The 17,970-nt window shown below is 42.0% G+C and overlaps 1 protein-coding gene across 6 annotated transcripts in view; it reads right to left on the bottom strand.

Annotated features, from left to right (window-relative positions):
* Positions 1-5,441: 5,441 nt before the first annotated feature.
* The window catches only part of ANKRD10 (ankyrin repeat domain 10), a 37,429-nt gene continuing 24,900 nt past the window's right edge, over positions 5,442-17,970 (bottom strand). For 2 of the 6 annotated variants that reach the window (XM_012464763.2, XM_012464765.3), the window contains 3 exons: positions 10,277-10,372; positions 8,245-8,292; positions 5,442-7,025 (listed from right to left, as the gene is read on the bottom strand). In XM_012464763.2, the coding sequence (XP_012320186.1) occupies positions 6,550-7,025; positions 8,245-8,292; positions 10,277-10,372 (620 nt within the window). In that variant the 3' untranslated portion in view covers positions 5,442-6,549. Of the gene's footprint in view, positions 7,026-7,647; positions 7,852-8,244; positions 8,293-10,131; positions 10,373-17,970 lie in introns of those variants that run through there. The other 4 variants (XM_012464764.2, XM_012464766.3, XM_064361870.1 and 1 more) reach the window with 4 other exon arrangements.

Raw genomic sequence — 17,970 nt, 5'->3', positions numbered from 1 at the left:
TCACTCAGAGTCCCCTCCGAGATGGCTTCAGAGCTTCACCAGCCTCCCTTCCCCACCCTCCAAACCTTCAAAGCCAGAGCCCACACCTTGCACATGCTATTCCCAACAGAGAAAAATGTGACCCCATCTGTGTCCCACCCCAGACACTCAGGAGCCCCAGTCCTCTTCCCTCTCCACGGACTGGAAGCTTCTCGAGGGGCCTGAGACGCCCACCTTCCCAGCAACCACCTGCTCCCCAGTCTCTGATTTCAACCCTATTCTGTCTGCATGGCCCTTTCCGGCCCATCGCCCCTGCCCATCTCCTGAGACCTCTCCACAGGCCCCTAGGCCCCTGCACAGCCCCCAGCAGGATCCCTGAGCTCCATGATTCTGCATGGCCCAGGCCTTCCCTCCAGAGCCACCCTGCCCTTCCCTCCCACCCCACAATAGGTGGCCGAGCTGCCCTGGGGGCCTCTTCATAGTGTGCAGGCTCCCCAAACCCTGGCCTTCCCTCCCCCATGGCCACTCCTCCTTCCTTCCCCACAGGTGCTCCCTCCGCCTTCCCCCACTGCCACTGATCCTCCTCCCTCCCCAGTCTCCAAGCACCCGCTCTTCCACCCATCCTCCACATGTGCACATCACACACATGACATTCACAAACATGCATACATCCACATTGACAAATCACACCCATAACATTCACACACACACACATTCATCTACACATGTACGAGTCACACACACATTCACACACATCCACAGATACACAGGTCACATTCACACACATGCCCATACATTGACAACACCCACATGCAACATTCACACACACATCCAAACATGCGCAATAGCCACACACATGTTCACACATGCACACACACATCACACACACTACATCCACTCATGCACATCAGCCACACATAGAAAATGTTCACACACTCACCTTCACACACATTCACAAACGTCACATACAGCATTCACACATGCACAGCAGTCACACACATTCACATCCACATACATGCAGTTTATACACATTTCACACATGCACACATATTCATACACATCCACACACATCATGTACATTCACACATAAACATTCACACATTCACACACCAGATTCCCACTCACATACAACACTCACACTTCCCTCCACATTCCCATACACACATTTGCACACTCGCACATTCCCAATGACACACACCCTCATACACATTCCCACACCGACACACACACATCCTTGCACACATTTGCACTCATACACGGACACACATTTCCATGCTCACTCACATGCATTTTCACACACTGACACACATCCTCACACACACACTCACACACTCAGGGGCTTCCTGGCTGCAGCTGTGTCCGAGGTCACTGTTCACGTCGCTCAGTGCTACTCGGGTGGTGCCCTCCTCCAGTTCCCTAGCTCCAGCCCTGTCCTGCCGCAGCCCCCACTACCCTCCCACTGTCCCGGGACCTCTCATCTGCTCTGGCCCATCCCACCCAAGGCCTCAACTCAACTCCGGCTGCCGTTCCCCAGGCAGAGCCACCCCAAGACCTCCCAGCTCAGCCCCCTCCCCACCGCCCCCCGCCAAGTTTCCCACCCTCCCAATGGCTGGTCCCCTTCCACCCGCTGCCTGTTCCTTGGCTCCCTTTTCCCGGAGACTCTTCAATGTTTTCTACATTCTGTCTCCAAATTATTCTCCTGTTCTGTCGTCCTTAAGAAACCCCAAAAACCCAACCTATGGAAAAGTCAAAAAGAGTAATTCAATGAATACCCTGTCTACATTTTCCAGTATTTATCACTAGCTGCTTAGAGCTCATCATTCAAAACATTCCAGCAGTACTCACACGGTGGCCTGCAGAACCCCGGGGTCCCCAGGACCCCATTTCAGGGGGTCTCCAAGATCAAAATGATCTCATTTCCAAGATGTGATTTGCCTTCTTCAGTGTTGACATCTGCACTGAGGGCTCAAAAGAAACGCTGGGTAAAGCTACTAGCACCTTGCCAAGAACTGTCCCGGCCTGGTCACATTTGTATTATTCAAAGCTGTGCAGTCAAAAAGAGGAAAAAAGCCAATTTCACTTCAGAATGTCCTCAATGCAGGAAAAATGAGTCACTTTTGACAGCACATGTTCTGTGTGATGTAAAGGATTTGTTGTGTACAGCTGTCTCCAGGAAAACCATGTCTCTGGCTGATTATGTGAAAAGTGGATCCAGTTGCTTTTTCAGAAACGTCATTTTCATTTGAAATGACTGACAAGCTACGTGATTAAACCTTGCATGTCTGGCAGATGTGATTTTTTAAAAAACCAGGTGGGTGCAGTGGCTCAAGCCTGTAATCCCAGCACTTTAGGAGGCCAAGGTGGGATGATTGTTTGAGACAGCCTGGGTAAAACAGTAAGACCCCCATCTCAAAAAAAAAAAAATTAGCCGGGCATGGTGGTGCATGACTGTAATCCCAGCGACCTGTGAGGCTGAATCAAGAGGATCCCTTGAGCCCAAGTGGTCAAGGCTGCAAGGAGCCAAAATCGGACCACTGCACTCCAGCTTGTGTGACAGAGTGAGATCCTGTCTCCATTTTAAAAAATTTAAAAATTACCAAGTGAGCCTTCTACTTCAAGGAAAACTGTATTTTCTGTCCAACGATAAAACTTGAGTTTTTCAGCAACAATCAGAATGTTGTAAAACTTGTATCCAGTACCACAAGCTTGACAACTTCCAACTTTTGACTTTCATGAGATTGTTGATCAATATTTTAATATTAATGAAAAGTTTCAACATTTCAAAGATTTGCAGAACTCAGTTAAAAGGTATTTCCCAAGTAACTAATGCATAAAGTTACAAAATCATGCATGGGTTAAAGGTCCATTCTAAGTGAAAGACAGATGAACTCTACTGTAACTGAATACAAGAAGCTCATTGATATGGATCCTGATTCAACATTGCAACAAGCCTTTAAGAAACTACTGTTACCGGATGGAAGGTCTTGACAGCTCGTTGTCCAGGTTCTTGGTGCAGCTGAACAAAGAATTGAACAAAACACACAAAGCAACAAAAGAATGAAACAACAAAAGATGCATCAAAAGTGCAGATCTCCTGTAGCAAAAGTACACTCCATGGAGCGGGAGTCAACTTGAGCCAGGCTAGAGTCCCCCACTTTAGGGTTTTTAGTGAGCTAAAAGAATTTGGTAACACCCCTAGGTGCCCTTTAGAGGCCTCCAATTGGCTGCACCCTATAAAAGATTAGCCTGTGACCAATCAGAGGCTGGAGACTGTCTGTTAACACAGGAAGGAGGCTGTGGCCTGAGTGCTGCCTAATCTTGCCCAGAACTGGCTGCACCTGCTGTTCTTTTGCTTCTGTCTTAGCCCTCGGTTACCCTAACTTCCTATTCTCCTGCCCTACAACCACTACAGAGTTGGGTGGTGGTGTCAGGTACCCACAATTCACTGCAAAGATGATTCAAATATCCCCTTCTCCAATTACCTATCTGTGTAAGGCCAGATTTTCTCCACATACTTCAACCAAAAATGTATTTAAGTAGTCTCTGAGTAACGTTTTATAGTTTTCAGTGTAGACGTGTTGAACATCTTTTGTTAAGATATTTTCCAGCTAGGTGCAGTGGCTCACGCCTGTAATCCAAGCACTTGGGAGGCCAAGGCAGGCAGATCACCTGAGTTCGGGAGTTCAAGACCAGCCTGACCAAAATGGTGAAACCCTGTCTTAAAAAAAAAAAAAAGATATTTTCCTAGGTATTCCATGGTTTGGGTGTCACTGTAGATGGGCTCTCATTTTCCAATTGTTTCTACTAGTACAAAAGAATGCATGCAGGGAAAGGGTCTTCAGGCCAAAAAGGCTAAGACTCAGTGAGCTAGTCTTTCAGTATAAACGTCAATTCTGGTGAACACAGAAAAACCTAAGCTTATTCTCGATGTTAAAATGACATATATGTGTGTGTATGTATACATATACATATATATATATATATAGATATATTTTTTTTTTTGTTTGTTTTTTTTTTGAGATGGAGCCTTGCTCTGTCCCCAGGCTGGAGTGCAATGGTGCGATTTCGGCTCACTGGAACCTCCACCTCCCGAGTTCAAGCAATTCTCCTGCCTCAGCCTCCTGAGTGCTGGGACTACAGGCGCATGCCATCATGTCTGGCTAATTTTTGCATTTTAGCAGAGACGGGGTTTCACCATGTTGGCCGGGATGGTCTCGATCTCCTGACTATGTATCTGTCTGCCTTGGCCTCCCAAAGTGCTGGGATTACAGGCATGAGCCACCGCGCCCGGCTGACAACTGTATTTAATTTATACAGCATTTTTTCTTCAAGTCCTAAAACAAGCAAACAAAAAAAATCTTGTCTCAAAGAAATACAAAATAGGCAAACTAATGCACCTTCACGTGTCCACCACCCAGCTCCAACATCGGCTCGCACCAACTGTGTTTGATCCTTGTCTCCACTCATCAGGGAGCATGGGCTCACTCCTCACATTTTTATATTTCGATGCAAATTCCAGGCATGGTATTAATTCCATCATCACAATTTCCTTGTATTTCTAAATAAGAACTGAATATACTGGTGTAAATGACTCTAAACTAGAATATGTCCAACTGCGTCCACCATCCGCTGAAGCATAGATACTGCCCTACTGTAGGTTCTATGCAATGTTTGTTCCTAAGCAGTCACCTTCTGTCCAAAAACTTAACACTAATCAAAAGTATGTTTAGTGTGTTTTCAGAGATTCACTTAACGTTTTTCGGCAAATATTAACTCGCTATAGAGTATCTGGAATATCTTAGAAAACAGCCCAAACAGGATGCCATCAAGTTTCATGTCTTAAAACCTCAGCAGTGTGGGTGGCTTCTTGGATCAGTCTGAGGCCAAATCTCAGTTCTAAGCTTGATTACTACTGTCTGCCACACCATGGCGGGCAGTGGCCTGGACGGTACTATGCTTTCTCTTCCTGTTCTCAGTGTAATTTTTGCAAAACTTCCAAAGCTTAATGCTCCCTCATCATGGTCTATTAAGTTTTTACAAGAACATGTAAGAATATTGAATGTTTTAAATAACGTATGTAGGCATGCCAGAATGGCTATTTTGGTGCTATTTGAAACTGTAATTTTCTTAAAAGGCCTAATTAACATTTGCTAAAACCAAAGAAGTTTACAACATTATGGTTGCCGTCTTTTACGAAAATAAGCACTCGGGCACAATACTGTACTGGCATGCAATTCATCCTTCCTCCACAGAGGTTCAGCACTGACAGTGCCGTGAAACTAGAGCAGAAACTCCAAAGTGGAAGAAACACCATCTGAAGAGTGTCACAAGAGTCAAGTAAAATCTTATGAGCAAAATGAAAACCCAACAGTAAACTTCTCCTCCCTTCCCATTCCTTCCACAGAGATCCACCACCACCCCCTGCTGACCCCCAAGCCCCGAGAGAAACCCCAGGGACAAACTGAGTGTGAGAGTTGTTTATTCCATTTGTGAAGGACAGTTTTAAAACAAAATGTTACTAACACTCTTAGAACACTGGTTTGTTCATTTGACATTTTCTCTATCTGCACCAATTTTTATTACAAAAATCAAAAAAGTAAAAAGTCATTACAATATTCGCACAGTATAACGACTAGTTGCCTAGACAAAAGCTAATTTCTACAAAATCAAAAACTTAATGCAGTTTTATTAAGAGAGTCAAAATTCTCTCAGTTAACTGGATATATATAGTGGTATATATCTTAAAGCAGAAAACCCCAGAAAACAAAAACAAGGAAAAAAGAAAATATATGTCAAAAGTCAGTTAAATATTTTGACCTGATAATTCCTACAAATAGTAACTTCCACTACATAGAAAGGAATCTATTCTGTGTGGTAAAAGTTCCAGAACCAAGCAGGAGATATGGAATAGAACAATAATCAGAACGCAGCCCCAGGTGGGGCCTGTCTTCCACGAAGCCCAAGGCAGTGATCTCCATCATTAAAGGAGGGTCCACTGTGTCTACAGCTAAAACCTTCCACCACGTGGTGATCTGCAAAGCTTAATTGAAAAAGACAAACGTTCTCTTCTGCACACAAATCACTGCAGAAATCTTTGTAAGGCTGTACCTTGCATAGGGAAATAGCTGTGTTCTGCCAAACTCTACAGAAAACAGTAGAAGCAAAAGCTTTTTAAAATGATGCCCATGTACAAAGAGATAAATTACCAGGCACCTCATTTACCGCTCCAATTTATCTGGATCATCATATAATTTAATCTTTTAACAAAAGGAAAAACAGCAATATCTGGTGACAGTATTAAAAAGACAATGTTGAGATTGGCATCAGAAAAACTCCAAAAGCGCATCTTATAAAAAGGACACCTCACTGTAGAAACAGCTATGCACTCAGTAAGCCCTACTCATGCACAAACAAGAGCTCGCTGGGAACTTGTCGAAGTTTGCTTTTTCAGAAAGTTAAAGTATAAAAAAACAGTACAAACTGTGACATTCGTTCAAGTTGCTGCTACATCAGGATTCTGAGCAGGCGGCCAGGAAGGACTCCTGCGTTTCCGAGAGCCCGGCAGCACCTCTAGGAGCCGTGGTACAGGTGCATGCTGCCCAGCACGGCATTGTCGTACCGCTCCTGCACCTTCACGGAATTGGAATGCTCGACCACACTGTTCAGCTCTGGGAGGCTTTCAGCGGTGTCCCCAAACCCGTGGTAGTGTCCATAGTACAGGTTATCCCCAATGTCTTCCACCCAGGAAGGCCTACTGGCTACGCAGCTACTCGGACTCCCATTCAGGTGCAGAGAACCACACAACTCAGGGTTAGCTCTCACGGTCTCCTCCGGCTCCTCACTCCCACTAATGCAGACAGAACCCTGGCTACGCAGAAACGGCTGTCCTGGGGCTAATCCACTGCTAATTCCGTTAGCTCCTGTCAAGCACTGGCCATTCCTGCTTTCCATCCCACTGAGCGGGGTCGTGGAGGGGAAGTCCAAATGTCCATTGATGACACATCCATTTGTCAATGTATTCGATACGGAGCTACTGTTTTTCATATCTGCATTAAGAAATACACCTGTCACCAAAATTCAGAACCATGAGGCAGGAGAAACTATAAAATGCTTCATTGCCATTACAATTTTAAAGAACTTATTTAGTTTCTTTTGCTTTTTTCCTTTTTCAAAGTAAAACCACTGTGCACAGGTAGACTTGAAATGACAACATTAACAGTGCTGTTTGCTGCTAAGAGGAAACTGCATGCAGCCAGCAGCATCAGGTGGCTGAACTGAAACATGGAAGCCGACAAACACACTGTGTGAAAAATACCAACACAGTCCCGAAAGCCATCAAAAAAGTGCTCTCATTTTAATACTTTTGAGAGTGGTTTTTCAAAAATCGCCCCTAAAAAGGTCCATCAGAACTGAATGTAAAGTGTTCTATGAAGGGTTCCAATAGAACACAAACTTCTCTAGTTCTCAAGCAAAAAGGGGAAAAAAGGTGAATCAAGTGGTGAATTAAGGAAGTTCTTTGAATTAGATATGACAGCATCATATAAGGTTTTTAAAAACTCTCTCCTCATAAATCAGGTAGGGACTCCTGACCCTCCCCTGAGTCTCAAATCAGGACTGTTAAAAGGAACCACTTTTTTTTTTTTTCTTCAGTAGCACAGAAATCTACCTAGTACTTCTGCAAAATGCCACATGAGAGCACTGGCAGAATACAGAGAAAGCGGCGACTACAGCCAGGAACTGTGACTGCCAACAGTCCTCACGCACGCAGCCTGGGCCAACAGCACAACTCGGAGTCACTTCTTCTCAGTCCAGCAATTAAAATGACCATGGCAGCCAGGGTTTCATTTATTAGGTTACTTTCAAAAACCATGTCTGCTGGAAAAAATGTTGATAGTTTAATCTGCATATACAGATATCCATTAGGAGGGAGATGTCTTACGGGACAAAAAGTCCATTACGGAACATGTGGGCACATCAGGACAGGCAATGACAAGTTATTCTTCTGTATACTGCAACTTGAGAAGCAGTAATATTCATATTCACAGGAATTCACATAACAGTGTAAGGGATGATCTAAAATTATCTCTTACTATACTAGTTTTTATCTCAATGTTCTTCACTACCAAAGCAAAGCATGATATGAAATGTAGAAGAGCTCAGTTCTAATAACTTTTAAAATAAGGACACAGTTGAAATACATCTGATTACCCTAACATGTCACACACCATGTGACTCTTCCCATGGAGGCCTCCCCTTCCATCTCACCTCCTGGATGCCTCCAACAGAGGTTTCTGTTATGCCCTGCAAGTCTTCCTGCCAAGGAAAGATCAGGGCTTGTTCAGTGAATGAAAACATTATCTAAATATTCCATTCATTGTCAATTTCTTGGATATTTAAGTAACATAGTTTAATAATTGCTGTAAGTTCTTCAAAGGACAATAGATTTACTTTTACAAATTAAATGATAGCTTTTCTATTTGGCTAAAATCTAAGATTAGAAAATAAGTGTTTCAATGACTAAACAGAAAATAAAAACAGAAATAAAACAAGCTGCTCCCAGCTGCTGGCCAAAACCCACTTTCTTTGTCACCAGCTGCCTGGCCAGCCCTCAGAACCCACCAACGTCCAAACACCATGCTGGGGATGAGGTTTCGGGCAAGATCCTACCTCCCTCCCAGCCAACTCCATAGAGAAGATCAGGATTTAGAAGCAAGCACCTTCCTGCCTGAGTCCTTTCCGGGGGTAAGGACACTTGATCCTCCCGAGTCTCAAACTAGGGGCATTTAAAATACAAAGATGTCTGTACACAGTTGTTCAAAAATGTAAAATTCTTGAAAATAATTTTGGCAGGACAAAACTTCGAGTTACTCAGAAGTGTTTAAAGGAGAGCAGCCTGACTTTCGGTCCGATTCTCAAAGGACTGTGGAGGCAGCTCCCTCAAGCTTCCAGTGGACGTGGAGTGCCACGTCCCACAAGAAAAACCTCATGTAATCTCTAGTGATTTAACACATTGTTTATTGGTCAGAGTGTCATAAATCAAATGAAAGGAAACAGGGGGTGTATGTACTTGACATCTGGTATATGGGATGGGCTGGGTTTTTTAAAAGTATGTTCCAGCTTGGATCAAGTTTAACAAGGAACTAATGTCTGAGGAATAAAGGTTGGCCACTTCTGCCTACTCAAAAGCAGGGAGCAAGGTTCATTTTCAAAAAACACAGGATTTGAGTTTTGTTATGGATCTTTAGCTAAGGTCAAATAGCTCCTGACTACAGAAAATCTATTATTTAAAATATGCTAACTGATCAGAATTTCCCTACTGAGAAAAAGGTGACCCCAGCAATTCTGTAGCTTCTAGAAAGATGAACACATTTTCTTTTCAATGATTTTTTCACGTGGTTTGGGAAACAAAATACATACTCTTTTTTTCATCCCCAGGGAAGAATTTTGCATAAAGATATAATAAACTTTAAAAAAAAATCTATTTCTAAATATATTAACGTTAAGAAAATGGTGAAAAATGATTTTTAGTCACCTAAATAAAAGAACATCAGAAAAAAGCAATAGCTAAATGGAAAAATCATTTTAGTTATTCTAAATGCTATAAGAACTGAGCTGCTTCTATCTTTTAAAAGTTGGAAATAGGAATACTGTTTTAATACACTAAAAACATTAATGTAGAGAATATGTGTTGCTAAACAGTGTTCACCATGTTAACAGACTCAAAATGAAGGCCACAGAAACCAAAGCAAGCAAGTCCTGGGTAAAGGATTCCATGCTGGAGTGGCCGGGCTGAGTCTGAACCACACTGCCTAGTTCTCAGCGTTTACTGCTAGTTGTCCTCTTTGCAGTATATTGCTTTGAAAATATTAACCAGAGCATGTTCGGTATATTCACCCAAAGGCCGTATGTCAGAAAATTAAAAATGCAAACCTCATTAAAAGTAAGCAAGGCACATTAAGCAACAGCTTCAAATCAGAACAGAAAGATTGCACTTACATTTTTCAGTCCATAGAATATACCCAAGACACTAATCCTTATATCTACAAACTTAACTAAGATATGTAAATTAATAGTATAACATCTTTTAAAAGACACTGAACAACAAAGTGCAAAACGTCTGAGAGAAACTTATGTTAGAAATAATATGCATACTGATTCTTGCAACGACAGGGGGTCTGCATTGCTGACACAGTATATATTTCTATTTCTTTTGGTCCAACAGAACCACTCTCCTGCTGTTTGGTGTCTTCGACCATTGGATTGTTGTTGCAGCTAACAGGAAACTGTCCACTCCCACCTGTTACAACAGCAAACTCCCTATCAACGTGCATTTTGTCAGCATCGTCTTCTGTGTCGCCATTCACGAGTGGCACGGCAGAATCCAAGCTTGGAGCTGTACGGAAAACAAAGACTACTTCAGATGCCTTTGTCTGTAACAAGGTAACTGCTCAGTCATACAGTTTACATTCCTTTGTGTGAGCACTGAACATTCTAAAACAGTCACATTAGAAAAAAATCGACAGGTCACAATGAGCTTAGCATATGACTGAAAAACTTCCATAATAAAAAAAACTTCCTGACGTGCGGAGTTTAAAGTCATGGAATTTCAGACACCTATTATAGATTTCCTTGATGGCAAAAATTCTAATTTTTTGGCCACTGAGAGGACATACAGTGGTTATATAACCTGGAAACAATTCTACACTCTGTTTTCAAATTCAGCATGTTTTTTGGAAAAAAAAAATACTAAGACAATTTTAAATCAACAACATACAATTAAAATAATTCTGATTTTTTTTTCATTCACTATTTCAGGGACTCCATGTTTGGATCCCCTTCCACAAACACTCTCGTGGAAGCCGTCTCTCTCTCTCCTGGATTTTCCCTCTGGGGTCCCCTTCCCCACTCTCGTGGAAGCCTGTCTTCCCCCCTAAATTCCATCTCTCTCTCTTCCCTTCCACTCAGTGTGGAAGCTGCTTTTCTCTCCTCGATTCCATCTTTCTGGATTCTCTCACTCAGTGTGAGAGTTAGCTGTTTCTTTCTCTCTCCTCCTGTTTCTCTCTCTCTCTAAATAAATCACTTTCTACAAACAAACAAACAAAAATGTCACTATTTCCACTAACAAAAAATAAGGTAAAGGCTGAGATTCAAGACTAATCCGTCAGCACTGTCCCAGACTGACATTTGATCTGAGCACCAAATTATGTAAAATTATCACATCAAAATACAGACAACATTAGAAACGGGAAGCTAAAGCTACCCAGGCACTTCACTTACAAGACTACCTTCTCTGTACTGCGATGTGAACGGCCCATGTCATACACACTCCACACAAGCACCTCCACCTCCAATTCCTAGCAAGACTCACTTCTTACAAGCAGCCCCACCTGTCTGAACGGCTTCTAGTGTTTAAGAATCTTTTTACAAGAAAGGATTCTAACAATCACTGTTACACTTTGCTTTACTCATTTGCCATGGCACGTCATATCAGTTAATGTAGAAACAAGCTTTACTCTGTCATACAGCTGTGTTACAATTCACCTAACCAAATTCCCTGCAGCTGTCTGGGCTACTTCAGTTTTCTTTCCTATCATGAATGTCACAATTAACATATGCATAAATACATCTTTGTGTGTATTTCTGGTTAACTCAGATACTTAGAATTATTTCTGGGCCAAAAAATACACACCACAAATAGCAACTTCCAGTGCTAAATACCTCTTTCATAGAAACATTTAAAAATAGGGAGAACGGAACTTTGCAGCTTGAATTAACTCTAATTTTAGAGGCACACGAGTCATTTTTGATTATACTGAATATACTAGTTCTGGATTATTCTACAAAGATGCTAATGGACAGAATGAGAAACCTGATTTCTAAATTAGTATGTGGGAGAGAAACAGAACAGTGTGATTTGTGTAGTTTGGTGGGGGTAGAGGGGTACTCAGAAGTCTGAACAGGTAGGATGCCAAAAGCATTCTTCAAATACAGGTCCTTTAAAACCAGAGGCATTAAACGGTGGATTTTAGTCTTATCTATTTAAAGCTTTAAAACATCTTCCACAGGCCAGCCTCCACTTTTACTATGACTCAGGCACACACTTTTTAATCAGTGGTAAGCAGGGCATCTTTTGGAGAAAAAAAAAAGAGTGGGGAGGGGTTGGTGGAAGAGCAGATCCCCACAGTGTGCTGGGTGACAGTCCTCCCAACTCCAGGAGCCCTTCACGGCATGCAGACACGGGAAAGCTGCAGTCAAGAGCAGGTCAGCGTTCGCTCCTCCCACAGGCTGCCATCCTGCAAAGCCAACCATGAACACGGTTTGTACAAAAAGATGGACTTTTATGGGAATACAATGCAGACAGCTTAAAATACCTACACACTCAATTGGCATCCAGATGCCAATGTTCCCCGGATAAAGCAGCAACTGGAGGTTACTTGCAATTTCACACCTCTGACAAGGTTAGAAAACCCCAACAGAGAAGAGCTTCACAAAAGCTGGGGTACTTGTCTTCTCTTTCACTAGGCCCAGTGCCTAGACTAGTTCTATCAACAGATGAAGACCACTCACTAGCCAGAAGAAATAAAAACACAAGGTAAACAAAAACAAATGATTCGTACCTGGTCTAGCCTGTAATACAACCTGAGGAATCACAACCATCCAGGCAGGCCTGGCAATGCGAGGTGCAGGGACGCGGGCCTTGAGGGTGGAGGCACCACTAGGGGGCTGGAAGAGCTGAGGCAAGGGCAGCCCAGGAAGAGGAAGCGGGCAAAGCACTATCTCCCAGAAGCAATGAATCCTGCTAACTAGAAGCCTCGCAGTGACCAGGGGCCTCTCAAAAACTGCCTCATTTAGTAGATGCATCTTTTGTTAAGGCAGATAGTTTCTCTAAGAAAGCAAGGTCACAATGAAAGGCTTCCTTCCATATTTTACCAATCAAGATTCTATTGTGGGAATCATGACATCAGACATCCTAGAATTACATTCCTTCTCCTTAGATACAGCCCCTCTATACAGTGTAGTTCCCACAACCAGCTGTCCCAGAGCCTTGGGTAATGCTGTTTTATGTAAGTGCCTTCTTCATTTCTTCATTCCTAGTAGCTGTAAGTTCTCAATTGGCCGGTGGAGGCATTAAGCCTGCAATTATTTCTCTTTAAATTATGTTTCAAGCCATGAAATTAAAATTGGCCTCTCAAAATTTTACGAACATTGGATTTGGAACTGTTTCCTCCCACACACCTGTTGCCACTGCTGAAGTAATCATTTAAATGCTACACCTTGCATTTGAGGTGGCCTGTAAAGACATTTCATGAAAACAAAATGTCTCCCAAGGTTGTCAGTTTTTACCAAGTTTGTGAAAGGAAGCACTATCTTTTCCTATCTTCCTATTGACTCTTAAACAATGATTGAATGCTTCTGAAAACGTCAGTATGACCACTTTTTACAAAGGGTCCTTACCTAATGACTGTAAAAGCAGGTGTCTGTTGGGAAGACAGGCTTCTAGTACACCTAAGATACAACGTTCAGGGTGGAAAACTACCTAGCTCAAAACCTCCAGCCTCCCTGCTGAGAGAAACGGCCACACTCAGGTCCGATCACTGCCTGCCCTCCTAAGCAAGAACTAGCCAGCAGAGCACGGCTGACTGAGAAACCTGCATTCCTGCCCCTTGGGGACACAGGGAGATGCTCCACTTTGGGCTCACACTCAGGGCAACGAAATGGTCTGCATTTGTATTTTCATCTGAAATTTGGGGGTTGCAAAAAACCCCTAAAAGCAGTTCCCAGTAACTCTGTAACTATATGAGCTATTCAGGATCAAACAGCTTGGAACCATGAAAAAAATCTTAGTTTCAAGGTCTGCTGTGTTACAGAAGTAATGCAACTGGACACGAAGGTTGTGCCACTACAAAGGCTTGTGGGAGTGCTGACCAGGTGGGAGTTAAGCCACGCTGGTGCACAGCTCATACTGAAGCACAGAAAAACAGGACTTTAATTGCCAGGCACACCTGCAGATACCTCTAGGGCTTAGGAAAAATGCCTGATCACAACTTTAATCTTCACAGCTAAAAAAAAAAAAAAAAAAAGGCACTCTAAACAGTCATGTATTTTAAGATACAGGCGCTCCAGTTAGTTAACAGGACATTACTCCCAAGACCTGAGCCATAATGGTTATATTCCCTAAGACTAAATAAAGCAGGAGACATTTTACAAGTCAAAAACTGCCAAGTAGTTTCACACAATATATTTAAGTGAAGCTTGGGATCATGACCTACACTAGTAATCTACCTTTTCCCGTGCCTCTAGGTGCTGTTAAGGGTACCAGGTGTTGATCCAGGGCCCTCCCGCCTGTGGCCTTTTCACTGAACTGAGTGCATCCTGCTGTTGCTTCCACAGGGGAAGCCTCAATGTCCTCTCGTTAAAGGGAAGACGCTCTGCCTTCATGATTTCCCACCAGCCATTACCTACAACTAATCTTTGTTCTGCTGTAGAGCACATTTTACTCAACTGTTTTCTAATAAAGGTCCTGTTAAAAAACCATTTTTTTTTTTTTTTTGTATTACGAGGCGATCTTTCGTGGGACCCGCCAGGGCCCACATTCCAGCAGAGCAGAGGGTTGGGATGACTCCAGGTAGCATGAAACAACAAAGGACAGAGGAGGGCAGTGAGGCCCGTGGAAGACCAAGGGTTGGCTCCAAGAATACCCAAGTGGCTTGTGATTAAGTGTGCCCGTCTTGGTTTTGCTTCCCACTGCAGTGTCCACAACTGTGCTGAAGACAAATCAGGCCAATGAGGCTTGCTCAACGTAAGACTTTCAGTGGGAAATGCAGACACTGCCTGGACTTTAAGTGTAATCCAGACTGTATTTCAAGACGTTACGTCTTTAGGGACATCACAGCTCTAGGGATCAAGAAAAAATCACTCCTTATTTGAACACAACTAGGTAGGTGTGTTCTGTCATTCTGGCCAAATTTTTATAAGCAAATATACTGGAAATCTGAAAAGAGTAAGGACCTCAGCAGTTAAAGTGCTATAATATATAACTAGAAGGAACTAAATCACAAATTTACTCCTGGGAGGCATTTTATTTTCTGACTCTCAAGTGTCAAGCAATTAACATCTATCATTTAACAAACCTGATGGTCATCTCCGCCCTCCTTTACTAAGTCTTTAAGCCTGCTCAACACAAACAGGTAAGGACAGAAGGCAAGAGATACTTTATCTAGGTTAAATCCACTCTGGGGAAAGTGTTAAAACTTCCCACCAGTAATTTTACCTTTAAAGCATCATGTTGTAGATTTTTTTTCTATAAGGTGTTTTAATATTCAATACCATCAGAGTATGAATGAGATTCTAAGATCAATAATATGCCTATGTGATGAAAACGGAGCTGTGTAACACTTGAGGTCTGCTGTCACTACAGCCTATTTCTGGGGCAACTGTCCCAATTATGAAATTGAAGTTATCGGGTCAGTTTTTAAACTCCCACTGTATTCCCCTGCTTCTTCCCCACGACTCTGGAGCTCCATCCAAAACAATTATCAATCAGCAAAATGAAGTTTTCACTCATGGAAGGGACTGGCATTCTTTTCGAACCAGGATCACTGAAAAACTTGACAACAGTTTCCAAGGAGCATATATAAAAATAATTGCAGCCTGTAATCCCAGCACTTTGGGAGGCCGAGGCGGGTGGATCACGAGGTCGAGAGATCGAGACCATCCTGGTCAACATTGTGAAACCCCGTCTCTACTAATACAAAAAAATTAGCTGGGCACGGTGGTGCGTGCCTGTAATCCCAGCTACTCAGGAGGCTGAGGCAGGAGAATTGCCTGAACCCAGGAGGCGGAGGTTGTGGTGAGCCGAGATCGCGCCATTGCACTCCAGCCTGGGCAACAAGAGCGAGACTCCGTCTCAAAAAAAAAAAAAAAAAAAAAAAAAATAATTGCACTGGGTTATTCCTCAAGATTAACCAAGAACGCTAACAAACCTGAACTGGGTTTTATACACAGTGGTGCAGCAGGAGTCTCGAAGCCCATGCATCATATCATCTGAGCAAATGGTTGATAAACAAAGCAAAAATAATGACTGACACTTCCTTGCGCCATCTAAAAGGAACAAAATCCCACACTGGGGAAAGTATTATCCCAAGGTACTTTCCATCAAAACAAACTGCGTAAGTACCTGCGGATTTTATTTCACCCTCCAGAGTTCATGTCCACACTTATGTCTATATTCTGACTAAACACATTTAATACAGATGCAAATAACTTTATGCAAGTTAAAGTATGACTTCTTGTAGCACAACTTCCTTCCAAAGGAGTTAATATTCAAGCACTACAAAAGGCAGTCTTTATTCTTAACATCTTCTACATCAACATTGTTTCCAAAGGAAAATTACTCCAGTTTAAAATACTTGAAGGTAGTTTACTAAAAGCAGAGATACTTTTTGTGGGGAAGAGTAGTTAATATGCAGACTCAGGATTCCAGTGTTTTTTCTTTTCTTCTCTTTTTTTTTTTAACTTTTTAACATGTTGGTCAGGATGGTTTTGAACTCCCGACCTCACGTGATCCACTGTTTTTGCTTTTTAAGTGAATTTTAAAGGGACCTCCTTAAGGGCTGACTTTGAAAACTTTCTGGAAGTAATTACTTTTACAAATTCCACACTAAAAGCATCAATACTTGTAACTCTTAAATTCTAGGAAAACGGAACAGACTAAAATTTTACTGATAAGATCCAAGCTGGCATCTCTATGCAGCCAAGATATTATCCCTGGCACCTCTTAACTTTTTTTTTTAAAAGCCAAATTAAAGAAAAAAAAAAAAGCTTAAACTTTTTATATTTTTATATGTGAAAAGTTACTCAAAGTATTTTATATGCATGTGTTAAATGAGGAAATAATTTATCATATTTTTATATGTAAAGTTACTCAAAGTATTTTTTATCCATGTGTTAAATAAGGAAAGAAGAATTTATCATATTTTTACTCTGGCATGAGAACCAAAAACCTAATAAAATAATTCAGATTAAGCAAAACTTAAAACTCACACACACTTAAACAGAAAATCAAGATGCCAGCAATTACAATCAAAACAAACTAGAGCAACATTATCTTTAATTTAAAACTAAAAAACTGGTCAAATAATGAAAATAATTATATATCTACTGAAACCAGTAACAATTTCACATAGAATATTCAGGTAATTGAGAGAAAAAACAAAACAAAACCCTGTAATGGTAAAAGGTGGGGCGGGGAAGGGAAGCGCCTTTCCCATAAGAGTGTGGTGGGAGTGCAGGTGAACTTCTCCCATAAAAAAAAGAGTGTGGTGGGAGTGCAGGTGAGCTGAAGATGCCTATCTATGCTCACGCAAACACAAAATAAAAAAAATATACACAGCCTTGTGACATGTGGGGCAAATCTAAGGACTATCAACTACGTAAAAGACTGAACCACTAGAAGTTCCAGGATGTTAACAGTCACACTATACAAATTGGGAAAACCAGGGGAAGAGCAGTTTTCAGGTAAGTTGCATCTTGGCTTAAATATTTCTACTCTGATCATCACAGAAACTTAGTATGTACTTGGAACAGTGCTCAACCTGTCCAAGTTCTCAATATGTTAGGTCTGCATATTATCTGCAACACTTAAACAGAAGTGCCTACCTCCAACCATATTTTTGTCTAAACTAGCACCCTCAGGGTTAGGACCAGCAATGTACAGTTTGGGAATGCTGCATGATAAGTTTAACATGCAAAATGTGAACTTCTAATCACTGGTCAACCAGAACAAATTCTCGTTCTAAAGGAAGAAAATAAAATCCCTGAAAATCAGCATGACTCTTTTAAACCAAATTTATGTAATAATGAGGTTTAGGAAGCAAGGAATCCTCAGAAATGCTTTTCAGAGTAATTAAGCAACGTGGTATTGGCCAATTGAACTGACCTTAGAAACTCTGGAACTAGTTTTACAAACTCTGCTAGGAGTATTTTGAGTCA

This window comes from Aotus nancymaae, unplaced genomic scaffold (genome assembly GCF_030222135.1).
Source record: "Aotus nancymaae isolate 86718 unplaced genomic scaffold, 86718_ANA_hifiasm-v0.15.2.pri h1tg000044l, whole genome shotgun sequence".
Classification (NCBI taxonomy): domain Eukaryota; kingdom Metazoa; phylum Chordata; class Mammalia; order Primates; family Aotidae; genus Aotus; species Aotus nancymaae.
The sequence above is the reverse complement of the archived record's forward strand: the minus strand, read 5'-3'. Positions and strand labels throughout refer to the sequence as shown.